General features: G+C 43.7%; 1 protein-coding gene across 2 annotated transcripts in view; it reads left to right on the top strand.

The window, feature by feature from the left end:
* Positions 1–14,936, top strand: part of LOC126456755 (uncharacterized) — a 190,858-nt gene that overhangs the window by 31,557 nt on the left and 144,365 nt on the right. Inside the window, exon 2 of one of the 2 annotated variants that reach the window (XM_050092501.1) lies at positions 3,336–3,450. In XM_050092501.1, coding sequence (XP_049948458.1) covers positions 3,338–3,450 — 113 coding nt within the window. In that variant the 5' untranslated portion in view covers positions 3,336–3,337. Of the gene's footprint in view, positions 1–3,335; positions 3,451–4,347; positions 4,577–14,936 lie in introns of those variants that run through there. The other variant, XM_050092502.1, reaches the window with a different exon arrangement.

Genomic DNA, 14,936 nt, shown 5'->3' with positions numbered 1-14,936 from the left:
TGCGTCTGGACCGAAGGTCAGGTCCCCATGTGTTGGCGTGACGCCGTCGTTGTTCCTATACCCAAACCCGGGAAGGATAGACACCTTCCTTTTAGTTACCGCCCCATTTCTCTTACAAGCTGTGTCTGTAAGGTGATGGAGCGCATGGTTAATGCTCGGTTGGTTTGGTTTCTTGAATCTCGACGGCTACTTACCAATGTTGAATGCGGCTTTCGTCGACGCCGCCGCTCTGCTGTTGACCACCTTGTGGACATTCATCATGAACAACTTTTTGCGAAAGCACCAAGTGGTAGATGTGTTCTTTGATTTAGAGAAGGCTTAAGATACCTGTTGGAGAGGAGGTATCCTCCACACTATGCACAGGTGGGGCCTACGTGGTTGCCTGCCCCTTTTTATTGATCAATTTTTAACAGATCGAATGTTTAGGGTACGTGTGGGTTCCGAATTGTCCGACGTCTTCCTCCAGGAGAACGGAGTGGCTCAGGGCTCTGTTTTGAGTGTAGTCCTTTTTGCCATAGCGATCAATCCAATTATAGATTGCATTCCACTTAACGTTGCAGGCTCTCTTTTCGTCGTTGACTTCGCGATCTACTGCAGTGCCCAGAGAACATGCCCCCTGGAGCGCTGCCGTCAGCGTTGTCTTGACAGTCTATACTTGTGGAGTGTGGCTAATGGCTTCCGGTTCTCTTAAGAGAAGACGGTTTGCATCAACTTTTGGCAATATAAAGCATTCCTTCCACCATCCTTACATCTTGGTCCCATTGTTCCCCCATTCGTGGAGCTAACGAAGTTTTTAGGGCTCACACTGGACAGGAAACTTTGTTGGTCTCCGCATGTCTCTTATTTGGCTGCCCGTTGTACACGTTCCCTTAATGTCCTCCGTGTTCTTAGTGGTTCATCATGGGGAGCGGATCGCACTGTCCTGCTTCGCTTATATCGGTCCATAGTCCAATCAGAGCTGGGTTATGGGAGCCTCGTCTACTCGGCCATCCCTCTTACGCCGTCTCAACTCCATCCATCATCGTGGGTTACGTCTTGCGACCGGAGCATTCTAGACTAGTCCTGTCGAGAGTCTTTATGCTGAAGCTGCCGAATTACCATTGACCTACCGGCGCGACATATTGCTTTGTCGGTATGCCTGCCGGCTGTTGTCAATGCCCGACCACCCCTATTATCAGTCCTTCTTCAACGATTTTCTCGACTGTCAGTATGGGTTGTATGTGTCTGCCCTGCTGCCCCCTGGAGTCCGCTTTCGTCGCCTGCTTCGACAATTGGATTTTGCCCTCCCTACCATCTTCAGGGAGGGTGAGAGCCCGACGCCACCTTGGCTCTGATTCACATTCATCTTGACCTCAGCTCGCTCCCGAAGGAGGGTACTCCGGATGCAGTGTATTGCTCATGGTTTGTCGAACTTCGTGCACGACTCACCAGTAACACCTTTATTTAAACTGATGGCTCCAAAACTGACGATGGTGTCGGCTGTGCCTTTGTCGTCGGGGACGTCACCTTTAAATACTGGCTCCTCGGCCAGTGTTCCAGCTTTACGGCTGAGCTTTTTGCTCTTTATCAGGCCGTTCAGTATGTCTGCCGCCACCGCCATTCTCCGTATGTACTCTGCTCTGATTCACTCAGTGCTCTTCAGAGCCTTGGAGCTCCCTATCCGGTCCATCCCTTCGTTCAATGGATACAGCAGTCCCTCCATTCTTTCGCTGATAATGGTTCTCCTGTCAGCTTTATGTGGGTTCCCGGACATGTAGGAGTGCCTGGGAATGAGGCTGCTGATGCTGTGGCCAAGGCTGCAGTCCTCCTACCTCGGCCAGCCTCCCTTTGTGTCCCATCGTCAGACATTAAGTGGGGTTGTTAGTAGGAGGCATGAGGCTTGTGTCATTATGGTGGGATACTTGGTCGTCACTTCAAGGAAATAAGCTCCGGGCCATAAAACACTTCCCAACTGCTTGGACAACCTCCTCCCGACCATCTCGGCGAGAGGTCATTTTGGCCAGGTTGCGGATTGGGCATTGCTGGTTTAGCCACCGCTACCTGCTATACAGTGACCCCGCCCAGCAGTGCCGTTGTGGTCATGCATTGACGGTGCGCCATGTTTTATCGTTGTCCCCATTTTAATCAATCTCGTGTTGTCTTGTCTCTACCATCTATCTTACCGGAAATTTTAGCTGATGACACTCGAGCAGCTGCTTGTGTTCTTCCTTTTATTACTTTGACGGACTTGCCCAAAGACATCTAACTCTTTTAATTATTTTATCTGCGTCTTTGTAAGAACTTCCTGGTGTTCCCCCCCTTGAGTTTCACCAGATTATATGTGCACTTACATTTGTGACTGGGCACTAATGACTGTAATAGTTGAGCGCCCTAAAACCCCACAAAAAACCACCTATCCTGTCAGAGGCCTGTGAAAGCAGTCATGTGGTCTACAGGCTAAGCTGCAACCACTGTGCTGCATTCTATGTGGGCATGCCAATCAACAAGCTGAAACTTCCTGGAAGATTAAAACTGTGTGTCGGACTGAAACTCTAACTCTGAACCTTTGCCTTTCGCGGACAAGTGCTCTACCATCTGAGCTACACGAGCGTGATTCACGCCTCGTCCTCACAGGTTTACTTCTGCCAGTGCATCGTCTCCTACCTTCCAAACTTTACAGCAGCTCTCCTGCGAGCCTTGCAGAACTAGCAAACCTGAAAGAAAGGATATTGCAGAGACTTGGCTTAGCCACAGCTTGGGGAATGTTTCCGCTTCTGCAAAGTTTGGAAGGTAGAAGACGAGGTACTGGCAGAAGTAAACCTGTGAGGATGGATAGTGAGTCGCGCTTGGGTAGCTCAGATGGTAGAGCGCTTGCCCGCAAAAGGCAAAGGTCCCAAATACGAGTCTTGGTCCGGCACATAGTTTTAATCTACCAGGAAGTTTTGTATCAGCCCACACTCCGCTGCAGGGTGAAAATCTCAATCAACAAGCTGTCTGTCCGCACGAGTGGCCACAGACAAACTGTGACCGAGAAACAACTGGACCACCCTGTTGCTGAACACGCTGCCAAACACGACATCCTTCATTTCGGTGACTGCTTCACAGCCTGTGCCATATGAATCCTTCCCATCAACAACAGCTGTTCTGAACTGCGCAGGTGGGAACTTTCCCTGCAATACATATCCTATGTTCCCGTAAGGTTCCTCTTTGCTTCAACCTTAGTCAGTCACTGTCCTCATCCGTCCAGCCACTTTCCTGTTCCCATTCCAACAATTTCATTGTGTGTTTTAATTAATTCACTAAATCAAAATAAATAAATATTCAAATAAGTAATTTTTCATAATTCTCTTTTGCAGATATGGCCCTGTTCGTATTCTGGACCAGCGCTTTCGTCTTGTGTGTACAACCGTTGACAAGTTGTGCTAAAGGCACTGTGGAAACAGCACTGATTGACCCATTTGACATGGGAAGGTATTATTATGGATAAAATATAACAATATACATCAGTTACGTAGTAGAGCACCTGCAATTAAATAATTTGGAGTGTGAAAGAGATACACTGATGTGACGAGTCACAGTACACAACCAAATAATTTGTCGGACCTCATTTTGCCTACTGTAGTGCGGCAAGTCAACTCGATGTGGACTCGTCAAACTGTCGGAAGTCCCCTGTATAAATACTGAGCTGTGCTCTATGTAGCCATCTGTAGTGCCCAAACTGTCAAGAATGTTCTCCAAACTGATTGCAAACAGTTGTTTTCTGGTTAAATAGGGCATTGTCATCCACAAAAATTCCATCGTTGTCTGGTAACGTAAAATCCACAAATGGGTACAAATGGTCTCAAAATAGCTGACCTTAACCATTTGCAGTCAATGATCTGTTCAGTTGGACCAGACGACACACTCCATTCCGTGTAAACACAGCCCACACTGTTATGGAGCCACCACCAGCTTGCACAGTGCATTGTTGACAACTTGGCTCCACATTTTCACAGTGTCTACATCACACTCAAACCCTGCTTATTGAATTCGGGATGTGTGTGACTGGGCCACAATGTTTGTCGTCTAGGGACCGACCGACACGACTGCGAGCACAGGGAGGCACTGCGGGCGATGATGTACTGTCGGCAGTAGCGTCTGCTGCCGTAGCCCACAGATGCCAGATTTTGCCGCACTGTCCTAATGGGCAGGATTGTCGTACATCCTTTGTTGACTTTATTTCGTGCAATGTTGCTTGTCTGTCAGCACTGACAACAGTAAGCAAATGACACTCTCGACACTACAGATCTCAGAATAATGAACAATCTGATGATGTCTGAAGTGGTGTCCTATGGGTCTAGCTCCAACTACCGATCTTCTTTCAGAGTCTCTTAATTCCTCAGGTGGCCGTAATCACATCGGAAACCTTTTGTATGAATCACAAAAGTACAAATGACAGCTCTGCAAATGCCCTACTCTTTTATACCTGGTATACACAATACTACCACTGCCCGTACAAGTGCACATCACTGTCACCTCAGTGTACGTCACTTCACAAAGCAGTGCTGCAGCTCAAAGAATGAGGCACCAGTGTAGCTTTTGGAACTTTTCAGTGAAGGTAATACACTTGTTTCACAAAGCGCCTAGCATCCAGCGCACATTGGTCTATTAATTATTTATATGATTTTGAAACGCATCACTGTTGGTTTTCGAACATTTTTGAACACATTTTAAGTTGATTTCTGAATGAATCATAAGTTGATTTTTGATTGCATGCATAGTGTACGTGATGCCGCTGTCAGAATCCTCGTCGCATCTAGAAATAAACGTTCCACAGGCAAGGGGACGGGGCTACACGAGCTGAGCGGAGTTAAGCCGAACGAATGAATGAATGCCAATCGCTATCTGATTATGTGGTTGATTGGATTTGCGAATGATCAGCATTGTTATAATTACTAGCGAAATCCATAGATTCATGCCGCCAGAATGGAAATAAACGACTAACAGGAAGAACAGGTGAGAAAGATTACGTATTATCTTCTCGGTGCATTCAAGAAAATGAAATTTTGACAGAAAATTTTTGGCCAGATCGCTACACTAGTAAGGACCAGTTGTCAGCCGCTTAAGTTACTGTATTTACTCGAATCTAAGCCACACTTTTTTCCGGTTTTTGTAATCCAAAAAACCGCCTGCGGCTTAGAATCGAGTGCAAAGTAAGCGGAAGTTCTGAAAAATGTTGGTAGGTACCACCACAACTAACTTCTGCCGTCGAATATATGTAGCGCTACACAGACATGCTTTGCAGGCACAAAGATAAATACTGGCACCAAAACCTCTGCGTCAGTAGGCCTAAATAAATTAAAAGAAAAGGTAGAAGAATGTAAACATTGTGCCATGTATTCTTTCATGTTTGCTGCTATCTCATTTAAATTCTGTCTGCCTAATAAACTACGAAACTAGAGTGAGACAACAGCAAACGCGAAAGAATATACATATCGTGTCATGTTTATATTCATATTATTCTTATGCTGAATAGTGATACAGTCAGAAATGATGCACGGAAACTGACTAGGTTTTTTAAATCTAAGATGACTCTAATTTCTGTGCAGAATGTAATGTATTAAAGAGGCATCTGCAAAGATTTTCAAACGGAGAAAATTTTTCGCTAAACTCTCGTTCAGAACATCTTCTATCATACGCAGTCTATTATTCGGTTCTTGTTGATCATTATGAAAGAAAGCACCAGTGTAAGTAACAACAAATAGCAGCCTGTTGCCATCGTGTCGCTAATGAGACAATTCCTCTCTCTCTTTTTTTTTTGTAAGGGGCGGTAGCGCTCCAAAAGCATGCCATGCCGCGAGTGACGACAGGTTGTAAACACTCGTGATCAGAATGCGACAAACAATGCATGACACAGTACAATAATGCATTTTCAGCTTAGTGACGTAAACACCTATAACATAGAGAACGGCACTTACCAGATCAAAGAAAAATAAGCAATCGATTCAAACCAGACGAAGCACGTTACAAAGGAAGGGTACCCGTATAAATATGGACGGAGCGCCTGACACATAGTAATGGCTACTTGGTAAAGCTTAACTGTTAAGCTGACGACTCGAACCATACTACTGTGGATGTATCATCATCCATTCGACCTAAATTGTGTCTCGTGTTACAATGGACCAACTTTGTTTAGATTTGGAGGTGCGGTCTAAAACTTTTCTCTCCCCTTGAATTTAGAGTCTCAAATTTCGGGTGCGGCTTAAATTCGGGAATTTTTTTCCATGATTTCGAGTCTCATTTTTCAAGTGCGGCTTAGATTTGAGTAAATACGGTATATTCTGGAAGTAACGTGGAAAACGTGTTGTACGAACATGTAACAACGTCTAACCGGAGAACAATCGCGGGATAACTAAACCTGTGATTCCGCCAGGGTTTGTGAAGTTAATCGGCGAACAAATTTTGACAATGGCAGGAATAGCTACAGAATTGGTGATGACAAGATTGTTAGAATGAGGAAGGAGAAGAAACGGGGACATCACACAAATTATGGAAGAATAAGACAATTCCAAACTTGTATAAAAATTTCGTAATACTAATTTTTGATCTCGTGCTTGAGACACTGGTGCGTATGAATGAAATGTGAAACTATTTCCTAACATAAAGCATTTTGCGTGTAGTAGCCCTCATAGGCATTTGATATTGGTGCTTTGTGAATTATATTCTGTCGTGTTATAAAAATGACCATTTGTGCCAAAACAGTTTCGTTTATTAGATGTCTTACAAAATTTCTGCAGTATTAGAAATACCTATTTTGTTTTATCTAGCAGACAGTGACAAAATAGACATAATCAGATCGAAAAACCACACCAGTGGTATTATTTGTATTGACAGTTTTTTCGGTTTTAGATTAAGACATTTCGATTTTTCATGTAGCAAAAAGTTTTATGAAATTTGATGAGGTAATAGATTCTCTCGCAGAAAGGAAACCACACCATGTAAAGCTGTAACCAGATTAGATAGAAAAAAATGCTAGGAGCTAATTGAAGAAATGTGTAGTTTATTGCTTGGCTCGTGTCTTTATTGGTTTTATGTATCCTATATTTAATTTTATTACACACAAAACAGCAAGTTGTTAGCTAATAGGCAATAAAGAGTGCAAATTTTCTGAAGAGTTCTTGTTCTCCCGATTACAAATAATCCCATTCACTATTAATTGCGAGATTATTTTTTTTTTATTTTTTTTTTAGTGGGGCAGGCTGTCCAACAGGCTGACTGGGAACAGGAGAGGCATCACAGGACATTTCAATTTCCACTGCCCTAAATATAGCACTGGACTCGCATTCGGGAGGACGACGGTTCAATCCCGTGTCCGGCCATCCTGATTTAGGTTTTCCGTGATTTCCCTAAATCACTCCAGGCAAATGCCGGGATGGTTCCCCTGAAAGGGCACGGCCGACTTCCTTCCCCATCCTTCCCTAATTCGATGAGACCGATGACCACGCTGTCTGGTCTCTTTCCCCAAACAACCAACCAACCCTGAATATAGTTTGATGGCATTCATTACAAGATATACACGTTTAAATTCCACAGAGCGAAATACAGGGATGTGCGATTGAAGAATGCTGTACTTTGACACACTTACGACCAAACAACATGTCTTACATTTCCTCGAACACACATGTTTTGTGTTTCAGACATTTCAGAAAGATGTGCGCTACAAGATGAACATATTTTTGAAAATTCGAATTTTTAGTATTGACCCGGTTAGCAAATATCAGAGATCCGGGGCTGATGAGCAGAGCAGTCTGAGTTATAGTGGGTAGTTTCCACGTGACCGGTGTTTACATTTAGTGATTTTGCTGTTTCTCTTTCATCTACTCTCACGTCAAATGACAATTGTATTTGATACGAAATATTTAATTCCACAGTACTGGCTAGTTTAAACTGCTCTCTGCATTTCAAGTGCACGTTTTCATCTTCTAGCACGTATGGCATTATGCCATAATAAAGAACCAAACATGATGTAATACAATACTGTTGCTCCAAGAAAATTTAAATCCCGAAAACCACACTGAAAAACTTAATATCAGATCGAGGACTACTTCATTGGGAATCTGGACATACGAATGTGCACTTTAAGTATGCAGTTTAAATGTGCACATTTAATATGGTTCGCGAAAATCCTTTTATGTCTTGTTTCTTTTATGACATAATGTATTATCTTTCAATGTTTTATACGTACGTACATACGGGCTTCCTATGTTATGGTAGCTGCGCAAGAGTGGTGTTGCCTGTTATCTGTGCTCTCAGGTAACTGCTGAAACGAACCTATTTCTAACAAGTCGCGAGAAAATATTGCGAATAGTGGTTTGAAAAGCATTACTTTAAAAGTAAATATTCTTTTACGTTAGTTCAACTATGTGCGACAATGTACCATGAATTTCTTAAATCACAGATGCTAGGAGCTAATTGAAGAAATGTGTAGTTTATTGCTTGGCTCGTGTCTTTATTGGTTTTATGTATCCTATATTTAATTTTATTACACACAAAACAGCAAGCCTCTCATTTAAAAATCAACTCTTTGATGGCGGACCATTTAGAAGAATTTCGAACCATGATCAGACATTTATGTCACTATTAAAAATTGTACTGGCTCATTTGTCTGATATATCTTAAAGTGTAACACGCGCAAAAAATATCAACATTATATGCAAAAGCTTAACTTCTCTTGCAGCTTATTAACCTTAGAGACCAATATTATATGTGAACGCTTTGTTTTTCTTGTAGCAACACTATGCATACTAATTTAAACTATTAACTTTCCCTGTTTGTGTGTTCGTGCTACGTAACAGTGATGTTGCTGTTGGCTGACTACATCACGTGTCCCATGCTCTGAATATCCGCCGTCATCGGCTGTCGAGATCACGTGACATGAGCTATGACTGGCTTACAGAAGCGCATCTCAATCTCGATTCCAATGATTCGGAAAGTAAAATGCGGTGTTTAGTGGAATTCTAATGTATACTTTCGTAATACGAAAATATGCAGTATAAACATTGTTTCACATCAAAGATATTTCCAAAACGTTTTTCCCTGAGTTTCGTTTTCAAAAGTGCGGGGAAATTCAAAGCCCGTGTATTATATCATAACCATTCAAAGGATTGATAAGTTTCGTAGGGAAAATATGTCACGTAACACAGAAAAAGTTGTTTTTTTCACCTGGGAGAATGTGTATTTTTAACCGGGAAAAATCCGGGAATTTTTTTTCCTTGTCCACGTATACACCCTGTTACTGCATGTGAGTTGCAAGTTTATAGAGACAAGTGTGGGATTGGCAATATGTATCAGTATTTACATTCTTCTGAGTCCTTAATTTATTAAGTAAATGTGGAAATACATTTGTGTGCAGCTCATTTCACATACTACAGTTTTCCTGCACTTGTACTGCAAGAGAAGTTGCCATCAGCAGACTTTGGGCCATATTTCTTTGGTAAAATGGTAGATTTGGCCATAAGTATCACATACTGTAATTGTAACCGGGCAGGTCTGGGTGAGATTCGGAGTGTTACGTGATGGTTGCTAAGGCACCAACATCAATAATATGATCGTCTTCATTCCAGTCAATTTAGCAAAGGGGGTAAATTGCACAGATTTCTCTTCATTGACAAAACAGCTGTTTGGTCCTGGTTATTCAGTTTATCTGAGCAAAGATTTTGTGATGTTAACAAACATGCACAAGGAATAAGTAAATTGACTGTTGATTCTAATGATAAAGTACCTATGCAGTCTGACAGAAAATAGTCAAAAAGGAAAGCAAAATGAGAAAAAGCAGTAAGAACACAGACAAGTGGAGAAGAAATATAAGAAAAATGAATAGACATCAGAGACATACACACTGCCAAGAACAAAGTGCCAGTGAAGTGTTACATACAGTTTAGGCAAACGACATGTCACTCACGTCGTGTAGTACACGGAAAGGTGATGGTGACAGAGTAATATTAAGCGAGGAGTAAGTCGCGGAACGTATACTGTGCAAAGGTGTTTGTTTTCGTATGTGCAGACGTCAAACAGAATGTGTAGATTGAGAAAACGGTGAGGTTTGATGACAAATGGCTTCACCCGCTGTGGAGGTGCCTTTTTGTTTTGGCATTGTGGCTTGTCGGTGGCAAGACTGTCGAAGAGCAACTGCACTCTCCAATAATGAAAAGAAAAGAAAAGAAGAGATATTTGTGTGACAAATGAAATATTTTATAATCTCTAGTGTCATGTTGACCCTTCGAGGTGTATCTTGTAAGTGAAGTTGTGTTCTTCTCAAATTTATGAGTCACTCTAATGACATGTACACCCATTGGAGGGCATGTGTGTTTGTAAAAGGAAAGTAAAGGTCATGCTTTTTCGTGATAAAAGAAGTTATCTTCTTTTGCTCCAATAACATACGCAAGTGCACTTGCCAAACCTACTACTAAAAATACAGTATAAAAGCTATCAATTAATGACAAATTTGGGCTAAGCCCGACAATATTGCACCTGAGTGCTAGTAGCCAAAATAAGGTTGACAGATACAAAGGTCTGACATCATCTTAGGGCTAACTGGCACAACAAATAAACAAGAGTAAAAGAACAAGCGAATGCCAATGCTCAAGAATTTAAATAGGATTAAGTACACACGAGGCTAAAATCAATTGCTAGCACCTTGGACATCGTCTTAGGCTTAATTGACACTACAAATAACAATGGCCAGCAATTTAAATAAAATAAGTAAGCACAAGGCTAAAAGCAATTTCTAACAACTTAACAAGCACACACAAAAATATCAGGCTGCTGCCACATCACAAACGAACAGGCGCGCGCGCAGTCCCCAGCAAGCCAGAAAACCAACCACACACACTCCAGCAACCGAGCCAGCCTGACCACAGTAATTTCAACTCAGAAACAGGGCACGTGAGCACACTCGGTCCACGCAAAACACACGCTGCTAAATAATTCCCACCAACAGATACGGCCACTCCCTCCCCCCCCTCCCCCCCTCCCCCCCCTCCCCCCCCTCCCCCCCCCCCTCCCCTCACCTCCCCTCACCCCGGGCGGGAAAACAGACGACACACCAGCAGAAAACTCAACACCCAGACTCCGGCTAAAACCGAAGCACGCAGAAAATATGAAGAAGCTGAAGTAAAGTGAAACGAACCCCACCACACAGACCGGACAGAGCAAACACACACCAAAACTGCCCTGCAGTCCTTACAACTGCTGAGTGCGGAAACCTAAGGAATATCGTGGCACCCTTCTCAGAGGCTGAGAACCTCGAGCGATCTCGTGTGGGAATCCATCAGTTGTCCACTACACCACATCATCAACACGGCACACTGCCCAATGCCCAAATCGACGAGACCACACCTCCGTGCCGGGGTGGAAGGCAAAAATACTGCCAGCTCGGTGCGAATCCAACTGCTGAGCCGAGCGCGCACGCGGCCCCTCGCGAAAAACGCTCCGGTGGGCAGCAGCCGCCTCAGCGCCTGCGCAGGCCGAACCAGACGGGAACTGAAATAAAAGTGGCTGTTGATAGTGCTGGATACGCAACGTGCCAGAGAACTGGCACAAGTGGAAAACTTCATGTGGAGTGACTAATCACGGTACACAATGTGGCAATCCAATGGCAGGGTGTGGTTGTGCTGAATGCCCGTTGAACGTTGTGTGACAGCGTGTGTAGTGCCAACAGTAAAATGTGGGGGCTGTGGTGTTATGGTGTGGTCGTGAGTTTCATGGTGGGGGCTTGCGCCCCCTTGTTTTTTGTGGCACTGTCACAGCACAGGTGTACATTGATGTTTTAAGCACCTTCTTGCTTCCCACTGTTGAAGAGCAATTCAGGGATGGCGACTGAATCTTTCAACACGTTCGTGCACCTGTTCATAATGCAAGGCCTGTGGCAGTGTGGTTACACAACAACAACATCCCTGTAATGGATTAGCCTGCACAGAGTCCTGACCTGAATCCTGTAGAACACGTAGTGTATCTGCGCAGTACATAAAGAAAAGGCAGCAGCAATACAATTTTGACTGTTGGTAAGAGAGGTCGTCATTGTCCGTGTATAAGGAGATTGGACGAGGCGAGGAAGAGATTATAAAACTCTATAAAATTGATTTCTATTGTGCGACAATTCTTACCAGGTGATCTGAATATACAGATAATGTGTGACCTGTATAAGAAGCTTTGTGAAGAGGAACAAGTTACTTCTGAAAAATATTGGCTCTACAGACAAATATTCAATACAGAGTTTAACATAGGCTTTTGTGTACCTCGAAAAGATGTATGCAACCACTGTTATCACTTTCAAAATCTCTGAGGAAAATAAAGGGGTGGAGAAAGACCAGCACTGAGAACACCTAAAGAGGAAAGAAGCAGCTAAAGACAAAAAATGAAATGGAGTGTGTCTGAGCAGGTGACTGTTATTTACTGGCTCTGAAAAGCTGCAAGCTATAAGGTACTGTCCAAGCATCAGTGTGTTTGCTACTGTCTATCAGTATAAAATAGTGATACCAGGAAATCTAGAAATCCCCAAAATGCTCAAAAGTTTTCTGTAACCATGTGCTTGGGTACCACAGGACCCCAGCCTTTGCAGCAATACTTCCTTCTCTGTACTGCAAACCTATACTTCCACTATGCCTTTCCCCCTCCACTTTGTCGGATGGTCTTCCTGGTATATCCCTATTTGCCCTGGTACATGATTTATGACCCTAGTTTCCTATTTCACTTGTGGTGTTCTCTACACGTTTTCATTAATAAATACATGGTCCCTATTGTTTGGTTAGACCTGGCACTTTTTTCAAAAGTGCAGATGTTGCAGGGAATGTCACCCAATGTGGAGTCTGTTCCGCCTTTGTGCATTTCCATCCTGGCAGCCTGCCTTTCCATTGAGATGGTATACCCCGAACATAGCACGGTAGCGATGCTGTTGGAGTCATAAATTACTGCAGTGAGTCTTTGAGGCTGGCCACTTTTTAGTGATTCGGTCAGTGCCTATTTAGAGAAGACTGCAAAAATATTGTGTGTTTTTAGGATGGTATTCTGTTATTCACGCTGCTTGAAAACAGAGGCTGTATGAAGTTGTTGAAGTGGACGAGATGTACTTGATTTTCAGTGCCATGCCGAAAGAATGGTTGAACAATAAAAAAAATTGACAGTGAAGGAAATAAACTACAATGACATATGGTAACATAGCTTTAATACTACAAAAGCAATGTTAATCGTATCTTTTTGAAACATTTCCACGATCGACAATTAAAAAGTTTGCCAGTTACCAGAAAATTCTAAAACTCTGATTCAGTCTTCCAGTTGTAACTGAAATACTGTGGAGCACTAAAACTTCAGGGAAAAATAAAACCTGGACCTCTGGCACACCAGAATTATCGAGGAACAGTATCGTTTGTTTTACAAAAGTCTTGGAGAAGAGAAAGCTGGACCCCTCAGGCACTCAGCATTGATCTGCTGGGTACAGGCTTGGCAACCCCAGGGTTCCTGAGCTGGGGACTGGTAAGTGCCGCCATTCCCCCGTCACTGTAAGCCCGGGTACGCTTCAGCGAACACCGTGTGGTACTGTGGCGGAATGTCGCGTGTGTCGGGGAACGGGGATCTAGGCTCGACTGCCCGGTTCGCGAGGACAGGATGAACCTCTATAAAGAAAGACCCTCAATCTCGAGGTGTGCTGCATGCTGGTGGGATGTGCGGTTGTCGAGGTGGAACGGTAGTTAGAGGGCAACCTCTGGGGAACCTGCCACACCCCAGTTCTATAAGACTTCCTCGGGCACATTGGGCTCTGTCCGAGTGGACCTTTATTTCCTTAGCTGCTCGTGGGACCGAGATGGAACCCTCGAAATCATCTTCTCCTCCCAATGGGAAGAGAGTACTGCCTGGGAGTATTCACACCCATTCATCCAAAAGAATGTGAGAGGCTAATCCTCCTGATAATAAGAATACTTTGGACTGCAGTAACAGGGCTTCTGGTGATATTGAGGAAGGAGGGGTATTTGGAAAAAGTGTCCCCCTATTATATCCATAAGGGTTTGGATGACCTTGCTGGAATGTTAAAATCTATGAAAAGATTGTGTAATGGCTAATTGTTGGTTGAAACTAGCAGGTCAAAGTATGTAGACTTTCGTAGGAAATGGCAGAAACTGGGTGACTGAGATATTGTTAAGATGCACAGTTCTCTCAACTCCAGTATGGGCGTTGTCACATGCTGACATATTGTGGACATAGCAGAACTGAAGCAAGAATGGGCATCCCAGGGAACAGTCAATGTGGAGCAACGAACGCCCAGGAATACTGGACCAACTGAAGACTACCACTTTCATTGTCACATTTAATTCTCAGACACTGCCTGAACATCTTACGGTGTGGTTCCTTCGACTTAATGTTCGGCCTTACATTCCGAACCCCATGTGGTGCTACAAGTGCCAGCGTTTCGGCAATACGGCCATCAGTTGTGGAGGTGAATTGATCTGTGGGAACTGCAGAAAAGCCACTCTTCGTCCTGGGACTGACTGCTCATCTCCAGCGATCTGCATCAACTGCTCTTGGAACCACCCAGTCTGTAGCCGAGACTGCCCTGTTTCTACTGAACGCAAAATACAGGACATAAAAGTGACTGAGCAGATCCTCTATGCCGAACCCAAAAAAGAATATAAGCTGACGAAACCCCTGTCTTTGCTACCTCATATTCTTTTGTGGTGCAGAGACCTATTCCCAAGGCAGACGTTTAAACGCAGATGATGCTTAGGGTGCTTATATCCACCACAAGCACCTGTACTTGCACGTGTACATGTCAAGGGGAAAGAGTAAAGACAGAGCAATCCAGGTAGCTGCACCAGGAAAGACCAACAGTTCCGCAGTGACCATCCAGAAGGTACAAGAAAAGCAGAGTGCCTCTCAACACCCCTTTTCCTCCCTCATCCTCGAAGATAGAGGGAAAGGCTCACAAC

This window comes from Schistocerca serialis, chromosome 2 (genome assembly GCF_023864345.2).
Source record: "Schistocerca serialis cubense isolate TAMUIC-IGC-003099 chromosome 2, iqSchSeri2.2, whole genome shotgun sequence".
Classification (NCBI taxonomy): Eukaryota; Metazoa; Arthropoda; class Insecta; order Orthoptera; family Acrididae; genus Schistocerca; species Schistocerca serialis.
The sequence above is the reverse complement of the archived record's forward strand: the minus strand, read 5'-3'. Positions and strand labels throughout refer to the sequence as shown.